This window comes from Varroa jacobsoni, unplaced genomic scaffold (assembly GCF_002532875.2).
Source record: "Varroa jacobsoni isolate VJ856 unplaced genomic scaffold, vjacob_1.0 scaffold_1019, whole genome shotgun sequence".
Classification (NCBI taxonomy): Eukaryota; Metazoa; Arthropoda; class Arachnida; order Mesostigmata; family Varroidae; genus Varroa; species Varroa jacobsoni.
The window spans coordinates 207,790-235,512 of NW_019213921.1; the positions used below are offsets into that span (position 1 = coordinate 207,790).

Genomic DNA, 27,723 nt, shown 5'->3' on the forward strand with positions numbered 1-27,723 from the left:
CTGGGCCAATAGTTTTGATGCGGTTCTTACTGGAATAGACGATTCTAGCATCTTCCCTTCAGGCAAAATTTACAGGTCTTCTCTGCCTGAAAACAGTATTTACGTATCTCATATCCTCTTATTGCGCGCGAAATGACTAGGTAAGCATGTTGACGCTATATGTTATCAGCTATTACTAGCAATAAATGGTACATTCATCATCTGGTACTACCGTTTCGCGTACTACCCGTCCCTTGCGCGTATCTCGTTGAATTCGTGGCTACACACATACTTAGCCACGAATGAGAACTATTCGTAGAGGAGTATAAGGTAGCCATTGAGGAATCTTGCTGAAGGCATATTTCGTTTCGCTGAAAACCAACGAAACTCTTTGACGGCAAACATCATCTGCTGTTTCCACTGGCTATATATGAGATCGCAAGTATCTTATTCGAAAAGATACATTCTACGGATATTTGTTCCTCGAAGTGCGTCGTTAGAGGCAAAAACTTATTTTGCCGTTAATAGATAATATTTGCACCAAGTTTACATTATGAAATGTTAATACCTACAAATGTTTAATTAATTACACGTATTAGACAATGGCATACGTCGATTGCAGGACGAATCAGCGACAACTAAGACACTTTGGATAGAAAAAAAATACCATAGGATACCGTATGTAAGTTATTTTTCCCTTTATTAAACTCTCTCTTTTATTTTTGTTAGACTGACCATCGATATACGTGCATAAACACCTTTAGCGGATAAACTCTTCATTATATTAAGAAACATGAGAAATATTACTCTTATAATTGATAGTTACGATACGTTTTTTTTTTTGTTATGAACAAATTACGATATTAAAATGATGATGATGATCCACTTACGCAAACATTACAAGGTAGACATTTAACCCAAGAGACATAGCCACACATTTTCACGGTGCTACTATTTATATAATATATATTAGATTCATATTGAACTGGCACACTTCTCTAAATTCACTAAAATTCTGTAACAATCGGTCCTACAGATCCCAGCATGTTCCCGTTTCATATCCTGTCACGTATACTTTACATGAATTTACACCTGCACGCCCTATTATGTCTGCACTATATGTGTGTACAACAGGTAATAATGGTTCGAATCATCAGGTTAACTTCTTTGCGAGAAGTTCCAAGAAGGAAAACCCCACAAAACGTTCCGTCTTAAAATAGCGCGGTGGTGTGAACAGTTCTAGATTTAGTTATCAATCATCAGTTTGTTGTCCTGCTGCCTGATCATCTAATAAAACCTTGTGGTTATCTTGTATGATGTTATCGGGTGGAGTTATTATTACATAAGGTATAGGTAGTGTAACTGGAAATATTCTTTCGCTGCAAAAATACGTTGTGGTTGTGGTCGTGATTCGTGATAACTGCTGCAGATTGAAGGGAATTCATCTAAGCGACTGATTCGTTTCTGAATTTGCTCCATTGTCATAATTGTTCCAGCTTCTTCTCTTGCTTGGTAGGGGGTGTCTTCTGCAAGAGCATCAATCAAACTGCAGTAAATAGCCGGCGCCGTTGGGGTTGGACTTTGCGTATCGCGTGGATGTACGTTAGCGTTCAGTGAGAATATTTCGTTCACATATCGACGTATATTCGGTGTGACGAATCGTTGACGTACTTTCTATGCACGGATTGTAATGCAGTGAATTCAGCCACTTATTTTTCTTCACCCAGTAAAGCCCCACCGGGCTTTGAGTGTGGCTAATTTTGCGAGTGAGCAAATGTCTCTCTCTTAATTGTGACTGCCTGGGGAAGAAGCTGAGAACTTGAAACAAAGCGTGAGGGTTGACGATGGTTTTAATCGGAGTCAGAGGTAACTGGTTTGCACAATTGAGTTCTCGTAAGTATAATAATAAATAGTAATAATCAAAATAAAGCTTGGCTAACATACTTCCTTGATTTCCTGGTACGGCGTCTGAATTACAACGAGTTTTAGTTTTTTTCAGGTAAAATGTTCGATGTTGATTTCTATATTGAGGAAGTTCTGCTTAGGAGATTATTGAACGATGAGTGAACTTTACTCCTGGGCTATTGCGTTCATTCTACTGTTAGTACGAATTAGCTCTACCGAATGAAAAGATTCGAGTAATTTTCCGCCGCCAACTTTTCACGTCAGTACACCTTATAACCATCGCTTCTCCTTTTATGTTTGTTTTCCTTCCCGTTTATCCATTTTTCCTTGGCTGTCTTGTTGTTGTTCTGGAAATTTGTGAGATACACGCACGCACCTTACAGACAGATTTTTCTGCCGTTAACTGTTTTATGGTGGCCTTTACGCTAGGCTTTTTTGTTTCATGGCGATTATAATGCCGTATCCGACACTATCTTTAGACAGGTTCTCGCAAAGCTTCCACGAGAGAAACCATACTTGCTATATTCTGCTATTTTTAAGAGCTATTTGGATAATGTTTTAACGCAGTTCGTCACCGTTACCGGATAGCAAATGCCGCGTCCTCTAGCTGTTGTTTCTCGCTCGCCTCTGACGCCCGCATCTGAGTCGGTCGTCCAGCTTTAACTAGGCATCTATTTAGACTGTTCGGATGTTCAGCCCCGGTCTTGTGACCAAGTTGACGGCACTATGTGATGGTTACTATCGATACGATGCGCTCGTGGGGGCGCCTGTGGTGAGGGTGGTGAGCCAGAAGTCATGGCACTCCCTTGATGACTTGCCCCTGCCCCCCCAGCAGAACCTGTTACAGCGGCCGCGCTTGATGTACCGCTTGTAGAATTAGCCATAGCCGAGATATTCGAATCGATCCCGCTATGGTGATGTAGCCCGCCGCTGTTCGTTGAAGTTGAGGAGATCGCCGGCGATTGGTCGGCTGCTATCTCCGATGAAGCACCGCCTGGAAAAGTGTGTATACATGTAACATGGAGTGAAATTGCTATTCGTATATGTACATTAGTAGAGATTAGCAAACTGGTACATCCGCACCAATGCGCTACGTGTGACAATTTGTCTACTCAGCTACTTTGTGTCTGCCTGGCACCGATAGCTACAAGCTAATGTTAGTATGGCCTTTTCTTCTACCTAAGGCACTGACCTCAACATTGAGCAATTGGCATTATATACAAATGGCTGTTTCTGCATTTTATATTATAAGATTAACGCACTCTTTATGTTTATCGCAGGTCCATGAGTGACTGAACCGCTAGACATATGCTGAGAAGAAGCCTGGTAGGAGGTGTAACTAGAGGAACCGCTTAGCCCGGACGCTGTTACGCTGGCGGATGCGCCACGGGGACTTCCTGGCTGAAATACCTAGAAAATTAAATATATTCATAATAGAATATGGATCAACCAGATCATAAACGTCGGAGAGATCGAGTCCGCTTAGTCCGTAAACGTCCGACACGTTTACAGATTTGCTGGCTCGTGTCAAGCCCTCCGATACGACTTCGTATTTAGTAAAAACACATATTCATTGAACAGAACTGGTGATCTGTAACGTTTTTCAACTCGACCAACTTACCTTGCAAGCGAACTCTTCAAACGTGGCAGGCTCTTTGAAGTTCGAGCAAATGTTTTCGATCAACGTAGAGCGGACTTCGTAGAAGCTGAAATCGCATAAATCGCCCACACTGAGGCATTAGCTATTCGGAAAGCAACGCCGGAACGATTACAAAATTACAATAACGTAAGTGAGATGCTCTCATTAGATGTGTGCCTATAAATGAAAAAAAAAAACACAATCACATCATCGTTTAACCCTATAGGCTCGTTATATCTTTTCCAGAATCGTTGTAATATCAATTGGGCATGATTCCGTATAAATGTACCTGCGAAACATGAGTTTCAGTGAATTCACAGCACGATCTGCGTTTATAGCAGTCGCACGAACCAGCGCGGGCAGCACGCGCTGATCAACAATAGACCCATCGAAAAGGGGTCCAAAGAATGGTACCTGTGTAAGAACATACATTATACATAAGTTGGTTGACTTCGAAAGTTACGACTACAGAAAAGTCGTTGTTTATGCATAAGACAAGAACAGAGGACGGTAAACCATCTTGTAGCCTTTCTACCTTTCTGAGGTTGTAGCTTTTTATTAAAAGTTAATTTTTAAACGGTACGCTGTCTCTATTATTCTGCAATATAATTCTGTAAGTCAATCTTCAGAGATGACAAACACTTACGTCATGCTTAGCGTTAATTTGCACCCGACAGAGGCCATCGGGCAATGGGTAGAGTACAATAAAAACATCACCAAATTCTGTCGCAATTATGCCACGTCTGTATTCTCTAGCGTGCTCACTCCACACGACGTGAACCTGTAATGCAGAAATACCGTTAATCAGAATTCGCGAAGGACGCAGCTTCGCTCAAAGCTGACGTTTGATTCGATATTGAAGTAGACTTAAATGTCACATAGTGAACTACACTTTTCACTAGGAAAATGAAGTATTTCTGTCTTAAAAAAGACTCGAGCGAATTTTAGCTTCAACTTAGGTATAGCACGACATTACACATCTTATACGAACCTCATCATTTCCAAGATGTCGAAGTTTTTTCGTCATGGCGTCCTTTTCGTGGGCAGGGATTCGTGTGCTTACATGATATAAGACCTCAACGAACGAATCTGAAATTAGCAGACAATGAAGCTTATCACGTTATAACTATAACGCATTTAGCCAAATCATCTCTGATTAAGTGTTTAACAGGTCTACTTGTCAGAATCATTAACTTCCTATTGAGCCTTCATATTGAATTACTCGTGGAGCTACCATAAAAAATATGGTTGTTGTCACTGTTTGTAGAATACGTACCAGCATAATATGGTGCAGTGAGACCGGTGCTTCCGTGTGCATCAAGTCCACCTCTATAGCCCGAGTGACTTCTCAAATCAACATCCCAACCGAGACCTGAAACGAATGCCTCGAACTCGGGACTGCCGCACTGATTCATCAGGATTGAGTTCTTGTCTTCTTGACCTGCCTGAAATTTGGCACAAAAAATACGTCTAGGACAAAAAAGCAAACTTGAAAATGTTTTTTTTGCGGTCGGATCACCTGCCAGTAGAATTGTGAGCTTTTCCATTTTACGGAAATATTACTCATTTGATATTTTGTTTTTATAATTATCGATGCCAATATTAGGTAGGAATTAAATGAGTATACAAGAAATTTCACCAGTTAACTTTTTCTCACCTCGAATCGATTGATAGATCAGTTTTAGTTATCTTATTCGCAAGCATGTGAAGACGCATCTATAAGTGATGACTAAATCATTTAGTATAGTGAACAATCTACTTTCTTGATATCAAGAAACAAGTCAAGCCTTACCTGCACGTAAATTACGGCAATCTTGTGTGTTTCTCGTGACCGCTGCTGGTCGAGGTAACGAAGTTCTCGTAAAAGTTTATCATTTTTCTGCAGCAACGCAATCGACGACCTCCTCTCCCATGAGAGAAAGTTCAGCTGGTCCAGGAGCAGTCTGGAAAGGCAGAAGTACAATTTGTTCAGTCCCTTAATGACAGTCGACTATGTTTTGCTATGCTATTTGTGACTGGTTTCCCCTTCTCAGGCTAACCTAGAATACTGGAAGGGGGCCAGCGAGGTGTGTGGTTGACCAATGGCCGAACCTCCCCCCGCGGCGGCGCCGTGCGGGTGGCTCAATCCGTTGCTGTGATCTTGATGATGCGGCGGCGAAGATCCTGCCGGACCCTCCGAAGAGTCGTGAAGATCGCCAGGCGGCATCAATGGAACCGATCGTTGACGTGGACTCCATCGAAGAGCCGCTACTTCGGCCTGTTCCGCTTCTGCGTAACTAAGCACCTGCGACAAATGCATTAGGGACAATTATTGCGAGTAACAAGAATATCTTACATACTGAGACAATAGTTTTTCACTTTAAAAGTCAAACGCTTCAAGGTCGAATTTGTGAAAGGACCACACTGCTTTTGGCTTAAATGGCCATATCAAAATGGGACACGGTGTTATTATATTTACCTCGTTAATCTGGTCGGCTTCCGCTAAACTGCTCTGCTGTCCAAGCGCTTTTGGAGCTGTATTTAGCGGCTGCTGCAGTGCGCACTCGGGAGAGCTCACTCCGATATAACCAATGACCTGTTTGTAGATAACGAAAAAATAAAACATTTAAACAATGATCAACTCGAAATGGAAGGCAAACTCTAAAAAAAAAACACAGATAAGTACAGCGTATTGGTATCGTTAAAGCATGAAGTTACATTAAGGTGCGCAGGCTTAATTCGCAGGCTGCGTCTGCCTAGCCAAACATATTTTTTTTCTAAAATAATGCACGTACATGCGTGTCAATTGCTTATTAATATATAAATGTCACAGGAACAACACGTTAACTCTACAATCGTGATTGCAATTATAAATTAAAATCGGCTAATAAATACTGTGGTAGCACGTGGACACGTAAAATTATCACTTAGAAAAAGCAGAGCTGATAACCAACGCTTTATCGAGAATGTCACCAATGAAATTAAATTAATTTTTTTTTAATTGTTTACATAAGAAACCTGTTCTGAACCATGGATGTCAAATACGTGGTTTTTTGTCCCCCTTTGGTAATACCATAAAAATTTTTGTCCAAAAACACATTAGTAGCTAGAAAGGTCAGCGACAAGGCGGTCGATGCTCATATGCTGTGAATCTCTGGGCTCTAATGTGATATGCATAAACACCAGTTTTGCTATCGCTAATTTTAAAAACGGGGATTAAGGTAGACAGATATAAAAATCACCTGGTACTTGGACTTCACCATAAGAGAAATTATACGTTAAGAATAATGTTTGAAATGTCATTGTGCCCAGTCATCAATTAAGACAGCTGTTGAATCGTTCTTTTTTTCTATAAAACGGATGAAAATTCGGATATTAAGTTTTTCAGGCCCACCCTTTTGTCTGTCTCCATATATAATTGAGTGGCCTAGATTCGGGTTCAGTTACCTTGTCAAGGTTATCCTTTATATTGTTCCATTGATGCGCACCGTTGTCTCGCGCCTGTATCACAAGTCTACCAGAACCGTTAGAATTATTGCTATCCGAAAGATTGATGGGCCAAGTAGGCACCGAAGTCTTTTCATCTATACCCAAGTCAGCATCTGTTGATTGCACCAACGCGCCATGCTGCGGCGAAGACTCGTTTCCTCCGGTGATCGCTCCCGCGCTCAGCCGTTGTCCACAGATTCGAAGTTGTTCAGCGGCGTAAAGTTGTTGCTGCTGATAGTTCTTTGTCCGAGTTCCCGCATAGTACATGCACGGGTCAGGTGATGGTCCTGGCGGGAACGACCCAACCCGACATCCTAGAGGCCCATAAAGTGTAACGCACTCCCAAGAAAATTTTCCACAAAGATCCCGCACGATCACACGGGTACGGGCCTTACCTTCTGTCACGTCTGATGACTTGTCCTGTCGAAAAAAGAAATGATATGAGATAGTCGTTAGCTTGGCTTGTTCCAACAATCAACCTTTTATTATGTATGTAAGGGCTGGCGTCTCATCTAGTGGATAACCTAGGGGATTTGAACAGATCCATATTAGATAAGCACAACACGTACTTAGGCAAATAAGCTTAACATTGTTTGTATCACAAATTCCGCAAAAACGTTACGTTTTCGATGGCTGCGAAAAATACGGCCAAATATATTTATTCCAAAAAAAATATTTTATGATAAGTCTTATATTAAACAGGGAATTTTGCAGAATATAATGGCTAGCAAAAATAAATAGCTACTAGAAGATGTTGACTCACGTTGGGTGGAATCTCGACAAGCGAAACAATGGCCGTATCATTAAGCGTGAAGAACTGAATGTTGGGCGCGGTAAACGCAGATCTCGAGAGCTCTCCTTGATTTTCTACGCGGCTGGAGTTCATTGTGCTGGCGCCCCCCGATCCAGACCTCGTGAGACACGAGGCTACGTCATCATTTTCAGTCGTCAAACTTGACAGACTAGACAATGAGACCGAATTCATCGGGAAATGGCCAACATTGTTTAACAAATGACACAGAATCTGCATCACAAACGAACATCAAAACCAACGGTGTAGTCGTAGATTGCAATCGGATACAACCGCAGCAATGAAATATGGACAATATCAATCGTTTGAAAGAGCCCTAGATAGAAGAATCACTTACGTTCTACATGTACAACAATCCAAGATTAGCCAGACACATCTCAGATAATATTATTGGATAAAGAAAAAAACGTCCAGACGATTTCTCGCTTCCCACATTTCGAATCTTGAAGAGAGAAATTACTATCGCACGTACCGCCTTTGCTGCTAACTTAATATTCGTGTGTGGGTTGGCCTTGTTCGTGTTACCATCTCCTGATTGGGTTCGTCCATCGCTGGATACCAAAGTTGCATTACGCGCTGGGTCACTGAATGACGTGTTCAATGGCGGACGTGGCTTTAAGCCCCCAGGGGTCTCTGGTGGCGACTGGATATGATGGCCTACCGAACTCGTTCCAGTCTTATGACCACCACTTCCGCTGCTGTTGTCTGATCGTTTCGGCTTCAGCTTTTCAAAGAGTTCAGCCAACGTTGGTATTTGGCCGCCGCTCCAGACGCTGCCATCAGATCTGGTTCCTTTTACCACCCCATCGAGGGCGGTCAGCGCGCACTGGAGACTCGTAGGCGCTAGGCCATCGCTTCGGGTAAGCTCGTCAAGTGGAATAGCCATTATCCATTCAGCCAGACAAAACATAAGCGATGTCACCAGCTGCAAGACAACACATTTGACGGCAATCAAATGCGAATGTGGACGGGAGAGTAAGTCCAACGGAGGTGATCATATAGGTAACAGGCAAACGAAGCGTTACTCACAGTGAGGTTGTTTACCATGAATATGGTGTTCGGTTATAATAACTATCAGCGAACAGGCGAAAAAATCTTTTGCGTCAAGAATGACTAGCATTGTGTTATAAAGACGGAGTAGAAGAGGACTTCCTCACCTTTGTCACCAGTGGCCTAAATGTAGGTATATGCTGACACTACGCTGAACACTGAATGATATTTTTGTAAATACATCATAACTACTTGCAAGTTCTACAAACGAATACAATTATTGAATATAATTTATTTATCGGCGGCGTCTACGGACTAGTTAATGATTCAATAAACGCATCTGTTTTGACACCGACTGTAAATAAATAAGCAAACAGATCTACTTACGCAGGCAAATCGTTCATTAATTTCCTGGTGAACATTGGCTGAAGGATATAGTTGGATGAGAACAACTGATAATATCTTCACTACAAGGTCAAGTAACACAGGCAGATCCCTGAAAACAGAAACAAGCTTATATAGTTATATGGCACCCGTATGAACTGTGCAGCATCAGAATACTACGTAAGTTTCTGTTGAGTACGTCTAAAATCTCTACTAATTTGAGTAGTCTTACTAATTTTTTAGCATTCATAGAAGCATAAGGAACGCCCGAAAACCGACCCAAACAAAATTTATCAAACCCATGGGCTTCCGCTGTAAAAACTGTGTGTACATGAATACAATAACACTGATAACATGATGCTCCATAGACTTGAGAGATCGTTCAATGTATTCAGGCTATATAGTTACTCTACATACCTGAGCAATACGGGAGCAAACTCGGCGAGTAATGCAAGACATTCTGCAGCCGTTTGGCAAACGGTATATTGATTGCATTTAGAGAATTTAACACCCTTTTGATGAAAAGAAGATGCCGAGCCGGGCTGTAAAAATAAGTTAAAAATTTGCCTTTATTTGAAAAGATCTGAATAGCAAGTCAATTCTAAAATAAACATTCGTTCTTAACGACAGAGACGCAATACAGATTTTGCTCACCAATGCGTTTGTGGCTCAAAAGCTTTCGGCACGAATTCGCCACAGAGCTTGAGAGAGTTTTTCGTTTTAATAGACATCTCTCTAACTCAAGTTAACCACATCTGAGCTGTATTTATCCATCGTACCTGAAGCGACTGCAATAAAACGGTCAGCGCCGGTAAAAGCTTCACGTGATAGGAACACTCCAAGAGCTGTTGATAGCACCAGACTGATACTGCACATAACGCCGTACATCTGAAAAAAAAATGTAGAACAAATCACTATCAATCTGTTAGTTACTATCCGTTGATGGTCCTATTGCAGGAGATTCCGGAGAGTTCTATATGAAGCCTTGGATGTTATATATATATATATCAACGCTACCTAATTCCAGCAAATAGAATAACAAATCTGTCCCGACGATAGAGCGGTGATTGCAGTCTTTGCCTACTTGACTTAGGGATGTGCGCTGGCCCAGGTTCGAATCTGGGCTTAGAGACACTCGCTTCGTACTTCAACTAAAACGTCACGGCTTAGATATCGGACGTAAAACACGAAAGCCACTTTTGCAAAATGCTAAGTCTACGAACCACATTTTCCCTTTTGCGCTCGTTTCTTTTTGTCGACAAACGTCAAGGAACGGCGATCCCCGGCCGTGTGTCCCCAAGACCTTGTGCTCTTCGAGTACATTGTCTTAGGTTACTTCTTCGTTGTGCAGGTTTACGCGAATAGACCAGCGACTATATGCAAACTAAAAACCAATACTAAAACGGTAATCGAGTCGATCGTTCATAAAATTTTTGAATTTGTTATTCGAAATGTTACGTGCTCGACTCTTCTCACGGCCGCGAATCGTGGGAGGCCCTTTAGGTGAGATTCCGTTCCATGTATGAAAAACGAAAAGCTCAAACCGAAAGGTAAGCTAAACCTTCTCAGTTTGTTTGCTTTCTACTAGAACTGAGCTAGCGACGACAACGTATTCGTAAAATAACAAAGCTTAAATGACATATCTATAAATATATGCTCGGCTCTATATAACGGGTATTACCTGGCCTGCCAATCTGGATCCCCACTAGCGGCAGCCATTAAGCGGGAAATCACTTCTTCTTCAAGACCAGTTAATGGCAGAAGCTGATGCGACTCGGATTCTGCTGGGTTAAGTGCTTGTAACTGCCCATACAGCTGCCCAAGAAACAGCTGTGAACCAAGACACTGGACAGCCTCGGAACGAGGTATCTGTAATGGAACAGGTGTAGAACGCGCCTTAAATGACCACTTGACTTACTTTCACAACTATACACAAATTTATCAATCAGTAGACGTACGTAGTTGACAAACATACACGGGTGGCAAAGAAGAATTGCCAATAAAAGAATACCTGGTAAAGAGATAAGCATTTCTCAAAACTCAATCTCAGTATTAGTATGTACCCCTTTCAATGTGTGCTGTTCAAGGATACCGCCAGCTGCCCTAGTGAAGTCCCAAGCCAGCAGTGAGAAACCTGGTAGACGCGCTCCGAAAAAGCGTGTGCCTGCCGCCCGAACGAGACATTGGCGAACCAAGGGACTTGAGCCAGTTAAGCCTCGATGCAGGACATCGTACAGTCTGAGCAGTAGGCAAAAAATACATATACATGTTTACTTGCTGACTAATCTAAGGATAACAACGAACGGCCCTTAACAACGTAGCTGTAATAATAATTATCGAAAAGATAGCGCACAGTGTTATATATATAAAAGTACTCTTCAGTCCTATCCCTATCAGTTATTGCTTATGAGCAGTAGGATCTGCACGTGGTTCATTTACTTGCGAGCGTTAAAATCTTAACAACATTCGATTGATTTTTGGCCACCTCTTCAAATTGATAATGCGGCCCTAGGATTTATGAATAAAGTTTATTTGAATCTGAGTCGTCGGCTAAAGACACATGCCCCTGGTATGAAGCCATGAAACATGAACTCCACTTGCACTTCACAACGATGTTTCACGTCCAATCATTGACATCTTACTTAGGATGGCTGACTTCTAGCATAAAGTTAATTAAGCCACCTTATGTGTCGTTACGCCTGGCGTTATCATCACGACAGTTCACAACCTACCTAGTCACGTACTCCGCACTGAGCGGTACGTCGTGAGAGCGTAGCGAGAGATCGCAGAGCAACGTATATGCCACGAGGCGGCCGCGCTCGTATTCGTCGCCCAGCATCGTGGCTTCAAACAGCCATGGCGTTAGAATATGCACTGGAGGAATGAACATTGGCGCCGTTGAAGTCACGGAGCCGTCTTCGCACACGCCCTGATTCTCTCGAACCTTTAACGAATAATGTAGAGACAAATGTGGAAACGTTTCTATGTTCAGCATATGCAATGTATTGATGAAGAGATATAACCCTGTATGAAAGACCTAACTGCTGAAATTTATTATGATATATTTGGTTTGTTTGGATCAATGTTACATGAAATTGAACTACGAACGCTTTGCTGAATAGAAAGAGTCAATTAAAAACGAATGCAGCTGGATCATATAAAGTTCAAACTATGGTCACAGACAAAAATATTTCCTCTGACCAGCTGCCTTCGGACCGTTTCATTCTATCTATCTGTACCTTGAGCAAGGTTTCGCTGAGCTCGGCCAATTGTTCCATGATTTTGCATTGAATATGCGGATCCGCAATCTGGTTTATATTGCCAAGAGAACAGAGCATTCGACGCCACAGAACAGCGGCCACTTCCGGACACCATCCTTTCTGTGATCCCCCTGCTAACACACTACGCCCATCTGGATCTCCACATTCGCCTGCAAATATGCAAGCCGATTCCAACCCAGCCCGGGCACGTCACAGCCATTGGCAACGATACGGGTCCCGAAGCAACAGGCCCCAACATTATGTTAGCTACGATGGGTACGAATGAGCTTGCTTTGCTGCCAAAGTGTGAGCAGTACGCATTCAACACATCTAACAAACGCCGGAGCTGTGAGAGATCGGCTTTACCGAGTCATTTGCTTTTCAGCTATCTGTCGTCAGGCCTAAATATATTTTTGGCTTGCCGTCACTTTAAACAAAGACACGTTATGGCAATAGAAACTGTCGATAAAGTTTATTATTCAAAAGTACTCTGCGGAAGCGATCATTTACTCAGAGAATGACTATTACGCCTCGATAAATTCGCGCTCATTTCCACTAAATCGCAAGTTTTTATTTCTACTAAGTTGAATACATATAAGCCGAATGGTTGCAGGTACATTCAAACAAGACACAAAACAGAACTTTTGAACAGAGCGCCTATGAAATTTGCAAAACAAGGCCAACGTAGTACTTGAAAAAATGCACCAAGTAGAACCTTCCGTAAAGCTTCTAATAATTTTTCGATTTTCGTAAGATCGTCATCACAATGACTCTTCAACTTCTTTAGAAAACAGTATTACACCAAAAATTGTTACGCTAACTGAAGCACCAATAGGGATACAGGCTTTATAGACCCAGGAGCCCAATGTGGATTTCTCGTCAGCGTCCCATTGTAATTTTTTTCCGACAGGTTGCACAGTTGAACAAGCGATATGTCAACAGTTAACTCCGACAGATAGCGTCTATATCTAACAGCGCAGGATGATAAAAAAAAAACATTCAAGTGGTTTAAATTCTAAGTTCCATGATTCAAGCTTAGGCTGCATCCTTTTGTTGTTACACTTATCTTTTATGATAAAAAAATCTGATATATTCGTTCATACTTAGATCACAGAACTACAAATGTGGAATTTACGTTGAAACCACGCAAATTACACACGTGCCTACAAATTCCGATTTAAATAATGTTACGATTCGAAATTAAATCTATCACATATTTGTTGACGTTTTTCTTTAAGCCGTATACAGCAGTGCAACATGTTTGATTCAGGCTCACTGTGTAAAAAATAAAGTGCAGTGATTGTATTTATAGGGAGTAGGCACGATCCAAAAAAATTATCCATTATACATAGTCAGTAACAGGTTAGTAACCTCTAGTGTGAACGCCCGTATTTTGATTTATTTCATGATGTACGAACGTTCTGTACCATTATATTGGTATATTTTTTGAGTGATTAAGCTAGTTCACGTTCTTGCATTCAGCTCGTACTGCAGTTTGAACGAAGCGACAAGGTACAACACTCGCTATTCCGAAAAGCCTATCGGTAACACTAGGATTGCATGCATTGCAACGGGAACGACCAGGAGGATATTTACAAGATCTACCATAGATACAAGCTGGTAATGATTGACACACATGAACATTGATCATGATCAGTGGATATAAGAACAAACAACGTTCTGCAGGAACAGGATGCTAGAAAGTGACTCGGAAATGCTCTCATGATATATCGGCGGGAAGAAATGACAGAAAAAGATGGAATATAGACGGCTCGAGACAATGAAAAATGATCAGCTGACATTACTTCTCTACGTTTTTCGTTCTGGCCAGTGATCAAGTGACTAAAAAGAACTAGCTACTGCAAAGGCTTGTATACACATTGCTATAATCTCCTTAACCTCTAAATAGAACTAGAACCTTTATCTGTACGCCATGCAATGCTAGTCCACCGGTTTCATATTAAGCTTTAATTATTCAGATCAAGCTGGTCAACGATCTCAGCCTTTGCAGAAGCTTTCGAAAGGTGTTCTCAACCAATACCATTACGGCAACATGCTTATATATTATTATAAGCAATTATAAGCAAATATTGCAAGCTTGCCAAAGCTCGTTAGTACAACTGATTATCACCCACCAAAATATTCTTCGTCGCCATCTTCCATAGCGTCACCAGATTCTTTTTTTCCAACATCTGTTTTTTGAGGGTCGGCCGCTGCCCCTCCTGCAGAAGCAGCTGGACCATTTCGCGGTGCTCCAGCCGACGCAGAGCTTTCACCTTTCCCATTCGCACTAGCGCCACTACAACTGTTACTAAGCAGTGCATTACCCACGACGTTCACATCGCCTCCACCTGTAGCATTACGATTGGTGCTTGAGGTTGTCATGCCGGTGTCATCGAAGGTCAGTGGCGGAATATGGCTGAACGACTGTTGATGGAGTAGGTGTTGCTGCTGCTGCTCTCTCAGGGCCTGCTCGCCGGCTGAATCGCACCGGACAATGTCGAACCGGGAGCTGACCGACGCTCGATGACTGCCGTATTCGGAGGCTGTCGATCCACGGCGGACGAACATGTCCTGACCGGCGATGAGGGGTGTGTGCGATGACGTTTGCCCACCAGCTGCTTAGTTACTCGGCGTATAGTATGATATATCAGTTAATAGTTCACGGGCAGGACAAAGACGAAGATAAACAGGTCCGCCGGAAATATTGCCAATTTTGGGTAGGACCAATCGTTGTCGAGATTATTGAATCATGTTCAAGTTGTTATAACAGCCGTTGCAATAATGGTATTCAAGCGATGAGACGAAACGATGTCATGTTTAAAAACGAAGGGTTCACCCAGTCGAAAGGCCCAGTTTCCAGTTTCCATAGACGTCAAACAGAAACGTTGCGACATACGTTTTGTTATCAAGATATTAACAGTGTTGTTGTTGGGTGCAACATTGTCCATCACCATTGTAACCGCAGTAGTAAGTGTAATGCATCGGCGTCGGCAGCGGAAGTGAACGTAAATTGCGTCTTGTTAATGTGCTATATAGTGTATCAATAGTAGTTATTAACTAGTATTTTCTGCGCTATTAGTAGTAGGTGATACCTACGTGTAAAATGTCCTGGTGTGGGAATCTTTCCACATTTGTTGATCAACGTTATTTAATCGCTTTCTTCCTAAAATGCCGTTAGCACTAGTCTAAGCTGCTACATTACAAATTACTATAGAGAATTAATTGTGTATGAACGATATGTGCAGATAAGAGTACGTGCAATGCAAGACGATAAAGCGACAAGTTCGGCTTGTTATAAGGTGCAAGATAGATTTGCGCATCGATAAAATTATCTGAGGAAAGCGACATAAGTTTGCATTAAGTTACGAATTATACGCACGATGCTACGATTAAATACCTACATCATTATTGTCTTCATATATACGCAGGTAAAATCTAACCGTTATCTGACGAAGCACAGTCCATCACGTGATTAATCAGCTGCTGGTGATCTTTGATCGAAGAACTTTCGAGTGCTGAACTTGACGCTGCAGGAGACGCAGACGCAGAATCTTGCTGTAAGTGGCAGCCCCCACTGAATGACCCGGAGCCGGGCGACGCTAACAAGCGTTGTGACCGGACCCTTCCGAGTCGTCCACCCTGCCCAAAGACAGAATCCAATTCAGCTTAGTTCATTTTTGTTCGCTTTTTTATTTATATTATTATTTTATATATATTTATATTATATTCTTTTATTTATACTGTATCTTCCACAAGGGTGTTATAAGGAATATCGCCTTCTGAACACGCTGTTCGATCGAACACGATATACAGTAAGTTCTCAGCAACCTCGTCAATAAATTGACAAGCACTTTGATACCACCGTATATTTAAAAATGGCGATCTCAAAATGTTCGCACTATCAACTTGAAGAAACACGCGCTTTGTCTGTTAACCTGAGCAAGATTCATGTCGTTACGGCGATGCATTAAAATGTGTGAATCCGACAAGCTGCGCTGAAGGGAAGCCGGACTGTGTCCACTCCCAGAACCAGAACTGCCGACTCCGCCCAGAAATTCCGCTAAACTTGACTTGCCTGTGGAAATATGGTACCAATGCAAAACATGCATAAACATGATATTCTGATCCAATAGTAGCACCAACTTCCGACCGATTCGAACGACTGCTGCACAACAACGGGACTTCCCTAAGAACTGAGGCATCTTGCATTCATTACCTCGAATAAGCCGTAATGCTTGTGACCAATGACAAGTCCTCACTAATCCTAATTCGACACCTATTATTACGCGCAAGAGTTACTCGCGCTTAGTCATATGTTGTAGCTCTCAACGTATAGGCACGAAAAGCCATTACCATTTTTGAAATTATTCGTACCCACCGGGACAAGATTTACTTGCAAAATAGGCCGGTAGAGCTACCCCGAAGCCAACTTAGCTTAAACGTTAGTATATTCCCTTACTTTAGCTTCCAGATATTGATATCTCCAGTGGGTCTGAATAATGAGTAAATACTATCGCACACAAGCATACCCTGAATAAGTTTACTACTGCCTTCGACGTCATTCGCGATTCTATGGGTCCTTACGGTACCCGAAGCTGTTTCTGCCGCACCAGACCCGGGCCCTCGTCTACCTTCGCCGTCCTGCGATTTTCCGCCCTTCCCAAGAGCCCGCCGTCGTTTCGACTGTTGCTCGCTAAGTCTGTCCAACGGCAGATTGTCCAAATCGAGGTTGTAAACTCGCGTTGTGAGGATCCGAGTGAGTGTCTTCATCGTCTTCTGTTAAGACAACAAAAGATACTATTTACAGCATGATCCGAGAATCTAATGTAATCCTCTTTACTTCCACACATCACGACAGAGAGCAGGTCTGTGTTCAAGCAATACCTAATTTAGCAGAGTAGGTGATAGATAACAGGCGCTAAAAGCCTGCTCCAGTTCTATAAATATAAATGTCACTACAATCCTACAAAAACGCTATCAAAGATGCTATATCACGCTATAGTTTATGATCTAACCATCGAATACTCTCTATAGCCTGATGGCCGTCGAGCCGTTCAATTTGAGTAACTTATAGAGTGATCTAGTTGGGTTGTTTGTTGAACACTTACATGCCGCCTAGCCATTCATGAATAGTTTTGATCATGATTTCTTTTGCGTCGTTTTAGTGGTTTTTCGGTATTAAATCTATCTACCATTACGCTATTTCGTATATATCAACTTACAGCCCACTCATCCACAAGCGGCTCCCAATGGGCTAGCGTCGAAAGCACTCTGACAAAACCGTTCCATAGGTCGACACAAATGGTCGCATGAAGATTAGCCTTAATCCACGTAACGATCAGGGTTTGAAATAACGCAGCAGATAACTGTTGACCCAGCGATTCAGTAGTGCTGCTCGATGTTGCACCTACGCCTGTGCATGTTATTACAACATTATTATTATTATATGAGTAATGTTAATCGGAATTTGTTAGTAATAATTAATGGCGATAGCTGAGGACTCAGCATAAATGAGTAAAGTCTTTATGATCAAAGCTGGTAGACATATCATACTATGGAACAAATTTGATCACAATGGCTCGCCCCGCATCCATGCTTAAATTACCAACACGTCCTAACATGTTCCTTTCATACCATATCTGACAATAGGTCACGATAGCTTTAACGGTAAGCTTTATCCAGATTAATTTAGTGTAGGCCTAAAATTGTACCTGCGGTGTTTACAGGTCCAGCGGCGCCTGACGACCCTGCTGATGCAGTATCTTTGCGAGGAGAGTCATGCGTCAACACCTGTAACAGTACCCAGTTATCGTCATTATTGCCACACATCAATCGACTATTAGTGTCAGGCAAGAATACTAAAAGATTAAAGACTTTTATTAATAATTATTATTTTTATCCCCTGTGGTAAGAAAGGACCATAGAATCCTGATACGTTTTGTTGCTTAGGAACAAGTCGGCTGTTTTGCTTCAGTCCTAATGCATTTTACTGACTGTTACCCATAATGTTTAAATATCGATTAAGTTCTTACGGAAAAAAATAAAAACAACAAGATCATGCAAATATTGATCACCGAATGAACTGTAAATTTGATTTTAGCCAGAACAGAGGACTGGTCAAGCACCTCAGACGTGACGTGCAGGATGACGTATAGAAGCTGCTCCCAAGTAGCGCGTTCCATGAGTTTTTTCATAACCATAAACCGATAGATGTTCATAACGCGTTTACAGAGGTCGACCTGCTCCGCGAGAAGCTGTCCCTCTGCAGCCGGCAGGGATAGTAGAAAGAAGTTCGACGCGTTTGTTATGAACACCTATTTTAAACAGTCCGAGTATAGAAACTTTTTTGTTAAATTAAAATTTACATATAATAGGATCACATACGATGTTTTCGTTTGTATTTTGTTGGCTCTCCACGTTAGTGGCGTGTACCGATTCAGTTTTTTGAGCACGAAATCTTCGATATGGGACTCTAAGGGGCTAGATACCTTATAGAGGTTCTGCTGGCCACAATAAACGGGATTCCTTGGTTGATCAGCGGATGGCTGCTCAACCAGGAACCATGGCGGGTCCGGGTGAGTTAGCTGGATCCATTCACGGTATACAGCAATTACCTACAATAAGAAAGAACATCACATTTGAGGGACTGGCAGACACAGCAGCTGTCAAATGTGTAGTATTCCCCACTGCAACTCTTCTAACAATTATTGAAATACGTTCTAGTAAACAAATACTACTGACTGTTTAGTTTGATACAACGCTATTAGGTATATTAAGTTAGCGCATAAGAAACTAATCAATTCAGTTTTTAGAATTATCTCTAAACGTTTTTTGCATGTTTACTCTTCACACTTCTGTCATGCTCTAAAGCTGTATGAGAACAAGAGACTAGAGCAGTCACGGTAAAAAATACGTTACTTTTTTTGTTGTTTGTGTTTGACCGAGTGGCGAGACCAAACACTGACGGAAGAGTTCGTGTACGAAGTCAACATTCGCAGGCGATGAGAAAAGGACATTTCGGACAACGGCACGCTGAACGACGGTCAGGAAATCTGTTTCCGGAAGCACTGGAACAATCTAGAGTTGGAATCAACCAAGTAACAAATGATGTACAAAAGCCACAACCACTTTTCATCGTAATAGCCTTCAACATCGTAATAGGGTATCTATAGTCTTGTAAAATTTGATAAGTAATAAATGGCTATTTCCGGGAGATGGCCCGTTATGAATAAGCTTCATGTTGTCGATTTAGGCCTAGTAGTTCTGGAATTTCAAATAATTTAAATTAGATAAGTTAGCCTGTTCATTTTTGTTTTATATAAATTGTCATAGAGAAACTTTGAGCATTAAATTAGTTTCCATTAAATTTAACAAAGTTGCCTATACCTTAACTCACGGACTCCATAATTATTCTATATCAAAATTGTTTATAGGCTTACCCTTTGCATATCATCATCAACAAACGAATTCCACGCAAGTTTAGCTGCATAGAATGTTAACGACGACTCCATGCGCTGCGCGTTTCGTGTGGCACCGGCTTCACGTTCATCTCGAAGAGGCGAAACGTAGGAAACAAGCCATTGTAGGACTACGGACTGGACCCGTGAAAGTAACACCGAGTCACTTCGGACGGCCGCTGGCAGATCTGTTGGCCAGTAGAAACAATAGAGAAAAGTAGGAAAAAAGCTCTAGGCGTGTAACTATACAGATGTAGTAAGTTACACTTATAAAATAACGATAAAAATTGTCAACGTTCGACACACACAGTATAATTATCACTTAGAACTTTTGCGTATGCAACTGGATAGGCCACACGCGGGCTAAATTCGCTAAATTTGTTTCATTCAAGGTAGTATATATTACACTGTGATAGTTATCAAAATTAACGTAGGACTTCATTAGGATGATTCCAAGCACGCAGCCGAGCGTGAATCAGTCCATCTGTTTATGTGAATGCAGTTCTCGGATGCAGATGTCTATCATGAACGATTCACGAACCTAGGTTAGGTGTATAGAGGCTATATTTAGTCGACATATGAGGAAACAAATGCGGAACGTAGACGGCCCGGAATCGTTCGAGCAGGAACGAGAAACAGCGTTCGTATTGACGAACTCCATTCACCACGAGTTTTGCCCATTGGATCTGAAAGGAAGGCCAACATCAATAAGGATGGTTAGCATTAGTGCAAAATGAATACAATGCTTTTCGTTAAACGATTACTAAAAGTAAATCCTATTAAAATTACCATCACCCTCCAGTGTATTTGTTAAGGCTACTGATATACTTAGCCAGTAAAATAAAATGTGAGATCAAACCAATAAAATAACCCTCGAGTAATGAATAACACCATTTTCCTAGCGATCATTTAAGACAAAAATTTAGTGGATAATGACAGCGGCCCTAGAAGATATACATTGTAATCCTGCTTGCTAGGGCTTAATTTTTAAGGTACTATCACCTTGAGTGCTGCATGCACAGATATCACATTACCTTTGTGACTTGAGCAACGACAGCTTGAAGCAAAAACTCGAGAAGGGCAGATTGGAGATCTTCGGGTTGGATATCTCCCGCGACCGGCGGGAACAGCCAGCCCTGATCGCCGGCAACTACCGGACCTATAAACGGCAAACGAAATTAGATCTCTGCATGCTACTAGGCCGGCCAGTTAAATACGGTCGAATAAACGAAAATCAGTTGAGATCATACTAGTTTAGGACTATCATTACTACACTAAAGACACTGTAAATAATCCAGTTATTCACTTAATTTATATATGTGGTTTTTATTACATTAGTGTATATAGACCGCACATGAATTCAGTAGATCACTCTTTACCAATCTCATTTTCGATGACGGTATAAAAGGTGTGATCCTTGTTTGTATTGGGGTTCGGTGGGGACTCCTGCGATTTTGCCTCATCTCTCTGCGGACTTTGTGGCCCGATGGATACCGTGGAAGGTGGAACTATGCCCGGCACCAGCTGCCCAAACATCTGGTCCACCTAAAAACGTGCATTAATAATAGGAGACAAAAGAAACCTTATAAACCAGTACTGAAGATCCAACAAAAAGATAGGGCTGAACTTCTGCAATATTTACCAACCTCGATAGGTGCGTTCTCTTTCAACGCTTGATACCATAATATAAACAGACGAATTCCTTCACACAGCGTCTGAAATATCACAAAGTCAAAATAAAATGGTTAAGCGACCTTCCATCTATTGATTACCGTCTATTAATCGATTACATCTATTGATTGAAACTACTTGAATTCGATTTGTTCACTGCGCGTCATACACAAAAGACATCAAACAATCACGATCGGTGCCGAACATACGCCTGTATATCTATAAAATAAAAAACATACATCCATAGAAACTGTACATTCCACTGAAACACCGTATACTAAGTTATACGCTAAACGTCCCTCATGACGCGCAGCCTATCGGTACACAATCATCATCAGATCTAGCCACTCATATACGAATCAAAAAATGTTTCATAAGCTAAGCTAAGCTAGATTTACTTATGTCTCTCAAGGAACATGGGCAAGGCACACAAATAGGCATTGTCTTACATACATACAACAGACTTTCAGAAAAAGGGGTATTGTGGACCGGATCTGTCATTTTAGCATTTCTTATTCTCTTTTTTTACCTTAAAAGAGTTCCCGTGATGCAGTAGTTTTTTCATCGCTATCCGTATACTGTGCGCTTGCCATCCTTCGGCCAGCAGCTCAGGAAGCAGGGTTAAAATCTTCTCGAACAAAAATCGTACTTGTTCGAACTCTTCGCGCTGACTCTTGTGCACTGCGAGTGACCAAAACAATTTCTTACTATTTCTCTAATAAATTAGTGTATCCAAGACGCTATCCACACCTACTATTTTAGCTCTACCCTTTATCTGAATGTTGCAGATGAAATAGATGGTTATCAAGGACAAAGCTGACCACTGGATGCGGCAGCCAAGACCAACAGTAAGGCAACACTAGACCTTGATGCTTACCGTTTGAGTTGAAGACATAGTTTTTTCTAGAACATTTCTAGAACGGGAGCATTTTTGTCTGTTGCGGACGTATATGGCCGTCAATTAAACAACAGGCAATGAACATGTGACGGTAAAGAGTAAAACGCTTCTAATGAGGCGTACGTTAGCCGTTCAGCGTTTTGCATGCATAATGTTAAATGCTCTCAAAAATATCCTGACACAAGACAATGATATGCGTAGAGTTCGAACGCCAAATCACTAGACTTACCTCCCTTACTTCGGATGTTGGCTTCAACAATAGAGAACGCGTCGTGGAAGATGAAGAACAACACTGAGTAATTGGCTGTGAAGAAATCCTTCGCTTCTTGATTCTCGACATGCTCTAAACAGAATAAAACGTTTAATACAAAGAAAATAAATTTCCACTCACGTTCGTTTCTTATCACTCACATAGCAGCATTTAGTGTGCTCTATCTGGGAAATGCAGCAATATTTTACATCTGAGATGGAGTTTATGGATACGTTCCAAAGAACGCAATTCTACCCTCTTGGCGAGTACATCTAGGCTGCTTTTAAACGCAATTATATTTCTAGGCCAGATTTTGTTTGTTCCTTATTATATGTACTATGTGCACTTGTTGAAATCCTTCCATCCAGTTACTATTCCGTATGTGCGATAATAAGCTTCATTATGGCCAAAACCTTTTGATTTAATTGAACACCATCGATTTCCTAACGCATTCCGCCGAGTCCAAAGTCCTGAGCCTCGGATACATTGTCACGTGTGGTTAACAAATGGCCAATGGCAGTAACTTGACAACAGTAGGTTGTCGATAAAGCTTCGCTAATATTTTTCACTTACCGAGAAACGTTTTCAGATGTTTGAGCCTGTTGAACGAATCGCGCTTCGGCTCTATGACTTTAGCCTGCGCCTTCTTCACAATATCAATATTTCGGTCACGTTTAAACATCTTGTTTTGTGCCAGCCCACCGAACTTATTTCGGAGTTGCTTAGGTTTATGGTTTTCAGAGCGGCAGACCCTGTACCAGCAATCAAACGTTCATAACTGCCGAGAGGTCTGCAATGAAAAGGACATATACGAAAAATGTTGAAAATGTGCACTTTGTATGTCATAATGACTAAATGCTGCGACTATAATGCGCACAAATTAAATAATTGCATTCATTAATAATATGATTGAGCACTATAAGCGATCAAAACTTCTGTAAACTCTCAGACCCCCCCCCCCATTTTCTTCGAATCACAAGTTTGTGATCTTTGATGGGGTATCCAAATGGCTCGCTTAATAAACAATTATTTGAATGTCCCAATACGATAACATAGGCATCAAATTATTATATGGCACCGTGTTAATACGAACTATTGAAAGTTTCTGTGAAGCTTAGTCATCACCAGCGATAGTTTAAATGCAACAGTCCGTTATAAACAGTTCCTGGTGTTGATCTGTGTGTGGCCTGGATAATCAATCATCTGTCAAAACATACTCGATGCCATGGGAACTATGAACTTCAATGAAAACAAGACCCATTGTGAATGTTTCACTGGGGCCTACTTATTATTTCAATGAACAAACACATAATGAAAAATCGTTCTGTGTTCAGGCTAAAATCTCACTAAGGAGTTCGAAATAGAAATCCTGGATATAGTCCAGCATGTATATGTTAACCCAGTTTTTAACGTATCCCTTTGAATAACGTGTTAGAAATCCAGCTGACGGCACAGATATCTGACTGCACTAGGTTCAGAGGGTACTCCATAAAAAATATGTTTCACTTTCATGCCGTACCCGCACGGATTCTTGTTTGCAAACTATAACTATTTGCTACCGAACTTCGCCGGTCTGGTTTCGTTTAGAAAATCTCCCTTCAATTAAATGGTTCTCGTGCTTTACGCTCCGTTCAGAAGCGGAAAAAGTCGTTCAAAAGTCAGACTGTTTGCACACAGTGCGGGAACAACATTCGAAAATTTTAAGAACCCCCTAGAGTCGACTCGCCTAAGAAGCTTCAGTAGTGGACCTATCTTATAAACGTTTAAAGAGACGTTAAGCATTCAAAGAACATTATAAAGAAATTCATTTACAATAAAAGGAATTATATTGTTTCAGGAAAAGAAATGCTGCAATCGTCATTCAGCTGTAACCGCAGTGGATGAACTTAAAATTAACTTCTGAACAGGATAGTTTTTTTTCCACTGCTTTTGACCAATTAGATAGTTATTGAAGAGCTCTTTAAAAATAAAAAAAAAAAAAAAAAGTTCAATTGTTAATGGCTCTAGAATACGAACTAGGCAAAAGACCTGGTCGCCGTATATAGAACCGAATACGGTATTGCTAAACTAAGTCAAATATTGTCCAATGATTTTTTAGGTAAACAGAAAACATCTCAATAAATATATTCCTTTATATTGATCTCAGCCATATGATACTAACGTACGAGATGTTAAGAAGGATAGCCCATGACAGCCCCTAATATTGGTATCAATTTGACCAAGTTGACTCAAAATAATTTTCTCTTTTTAATAACTAATTTTTGTTGTTTGTTTTGAACTTGACTACTATTGAGTACAAACTTGCTTATTTGAATGCTCAATTTTACCAACTTTAATCGTCATCAAATTCTACCAAGTATCAATAGTTAACACGCTATAAATATCGTTGCCATGAAGTGACCTTGACGAAGGTAAATTCGAATTATGTTATAATTTAGTAGAGTAGTTCCTCCAGGCCTTCTGACGCCCAAATGGATTATCTTAGAAGGCGTGCATTGGAGAGTTCAGCCAGCCCAAAGTGACATGCAGACGCACTGCATCTAAGCCTTTGAGAACGCATCAATCTGCAGCCCAGCCCACGTTACGCAGATGGCTAAACATATTCTATCGACGTACGGCCGAACAACTGTATATATATATACATGCCGTATGTATATATGTATATACACAAGTTAGTGTCATACATATTAGATTTTAAAGTGAATGGCTCCGATCAGTTGGAGTGTAACGTAACAGCTCATACGTATGCTACTGTAGTTTAAGGTACTGATTATATTGGGATGAACTTATTATTCTACGGGCAAAGTCATGCGGCTGACAACTGCAAAAATTGAACCCCGTGTCCATTTTACAAATAATCGTATTTTTACGAGTAAGAGATAATTAGGTTATGATTATACTTTGTGTAACTTGAAAGTTAAGTGATACTATTATATGAATAACTTGACATAATTTTCGAAGAAGAGATTACTATTTTCGCGCGTATAACTGTATCAGAAGTTGCCCAGTTTTGCATCATGTTCGCCTTTTCGAGTCAGCAATAAAAAGCTGATATTGGTAGGGTTCAAAACAGTACTTATCCATTTATAATGTGAGGGTGGTAATATGATTTACAAATTGCGTTTCTACAGGTTCATAATGCTTTTACATTTAACAAAGCAACTACAATTTCGCTTGAGGTATAAATCCATCGAAGCAAATGCTTTCCCAACGATCTGTTGTAAATAAGCAACTCAACCTACCTGGACCAAGCCACTGCGATGGTCGTAAAATTTCCCATTCTCTAATCGTAAACATCATACAGTAACAACTTTCTTAATTTAAAACAAGTAAAAACTTACCTTTCTAAACGCGATCAGCGAAGTAGCGTGTTTTGTCGGAACGGGCAGTTCATCCAGCTGGCGCCGGATGAACCAGTAAGCAGGCCGTTGATCGGACCTGTTACAAGTTCCTCGCCGTTCCACTACAACTACTCTACACATCTATTTACTGGCGCTGTCACTACCGTCAAGTTTTACCGCCATGTCAGCCACTTCTCGCAAATCTTTCTTGTCCGACGGTCTGTGAATTGCTATCTATCCGAAACTATGTACACTGACAAGAACACCCCACCGCTCTAGCCGATGGCAAGACACCAGTTGAACTAGTTGTTATTCCCTTTACTGGGTGTATCGCGCTTCGAAAAGTTCACTGTGTTGCCGTCACCCGACAGCTGGACTCTGCTACCCTCCTCTAAGCCAGCGCCAAAGGCAAAAGCGCACACGGCCTAGCCGTCACTCGCCACCATCAACAATGATGGTTTACTCATTCACAAAGTAGCGAAAATCAGCATTCTCTTTGGTATTTTCGTGGTATTAGATGGGATGTCACTGGCCTTTGATACAAATCGCGTGTTCACTTCGAATATAAGAAGCACTCCTTATCTTTGTCGCTCCTCTTCTTCCTATTATTATTTTGTCATTAACATCCAAATAAAGTATAAACAGACACACATGTATTGATGTACACAGCAATGCTGCCACTTTGATCCACCTACCCAGACACAACGCAGGCAGGACGGAACGAGCAAGACACCGTACCGACAAGAGTAGGACTGCACTTTGCGAAATCTGGTCACTCTTTTAGTAATACTTTTTGTCACTTGCATCTGCCGTAATTACTAACTGCATTATTTAGCGTTCTTAGTAACATGCTGATTATTTTTTTGACGCCGACACCGCTCCGGTGAGGTTTTCTCTATGTCTATCAGCTCTATTTCACAACAGTTAAATTGCAACCGTAGACGAAATTTTTCGACATTGCTCGTACTTATGTTAAAATAACAGTGTATGGTGAGACAGGCGCCTCAGGGCAGGCAGCTGCGAAAAGGAGAATAACTGAGGACTCTCCGGGTTGGGGTCTGAGCGTGAGTCGGTCTTTTGACTAATTCGCAAGCTCATTGACTGCTAAGTGTATGGTTCTATCCCTGGGCCTACGCAGGCCTCCTATCTGCGTGAGGTGGCTCTATTCCCGTTCTTTGACAGGCAGGCAGCTAGGCAGCAATAACAGCGGCAGGGATCGCTGCGGGAACCTACGGCGACGTCAACCCAAACAGGAGTTAGGGAAAGGGATCAGATGTCGTCTGCTTATTTGTTTAGAATACAACAAGTTCGCAGTGTAACGAAGATGTGCTACGAACGATGGCTGTCAAGGGTGAACGAACACCTGTCGGGTCGGACAAGTTGACTGCTGCAATTCCCCGCAACGAAATAAATGACACAGATTAATGCGAGCAACGTAACGATGCCGACAGATATGTGGGTTGTAGAATTTCAAACTGAGGATGGCACCGAAGAGAATGAGTGTTTTGGGAACAGAGTCCCAAGGAATCGATTTGTTCTAACTTGAAAATGATTGAACAACACTTTTCTTATTATAACAGTAATGGCACATTAGGCATATAAAGTAAGAATACACAGCTTAATTTCAGGCGTGACGTTCGATTTTTACATTTTTTTCACGTAAGTAA

At 41.4% G+C, this 27,723-nt stretch overlaps 1 protein-coding gene across 3 annotated transcripts; it reads right to left on the minus strand.

The window, feature by feature from the left end:
• Positions 1 to 653: 653 nt before the first annotated feature.
• On the minus strand, positions 654 to 27,715 carry LOC111265867 (ral GTPase-activating protein subunit alpha-2). Of its 3 annotated transcripts, XM_022842853.2 has the most exons (38): positions 26,057 to 27,715; positions 23,289 to 23,505; positions 22,695 to 22,808; positions 22,097 to 22,248; positions 21,543 to 21,611; positions 21,276 to 21,441; positions 20,931 to 21,055; positions 20,438 to 20,582; positions 19,879 to 20,084; positions 19,358 to 19,516; positions 18,928 to 19,053; positions 18,565 to 18,753; positions 18,151 to 18,229; positions 17,662 to 17,852; positions 16,969 to 17,215; positions 16,375 to 16,514; positions 15,880 to 16,078; positions 14,572 to 15,054; positions 12,416 to 12,606; positions 11,909 to 12,120; positions 11,240 to 11,414; positions 10,858 to 11,045; positions 9,956 to 10,064; positions 9,594 to 9,718; positions 9,180 to 9,288; positions 8,275 to 8,727; positions 7,755 to 8,015; positions 6,950 to 7,411; positions 5,982 to 6,098; positions 5,563 to 5,807; positions 5,316 to 5,466; positions 4,800 to 4,968; positions 4,515 to 4,612; positions 4,170 to 4,304; positions 3,813 to 3,937; positions 3,506 to 3,590; positions 3,147 to 3,294; positions 654 to 2,878 (listed from the first exon to the last, which is right to left on the minus strand). In XM_022842853.2, the coding sequence occupies exons 2-38, from the start codon at positions 23,395 to 23,397 to the stop codon at positions 2,577 to 2,579; spliced, it is 6,759 nt and encodes a 2,252-aa protein (XP_022698588.1). In that variant the 5' UTR covers positions 23,398 to 23,505; positions 26,057 to 27,715; the 3' UTR covers positions 654 to 2,576. The 3 variants fall into 3 exon arrangements, with proteins under 3 accessions (XP_022698588.1, XP_022698589.1, XP_022698590.1); XM_022842854.2 differs by lacking the exon at positions 14,572 to 15,054; XM_022842855.2 differs by lacking the exons at positions 654 to 2,878; positions 3,147 to 3,294 and having other exon boundaries at positions 3,580 to 3,700.
• Between the last annotated feature and the right edge of the window lie 8 nt (positions 27,716 to 27,723).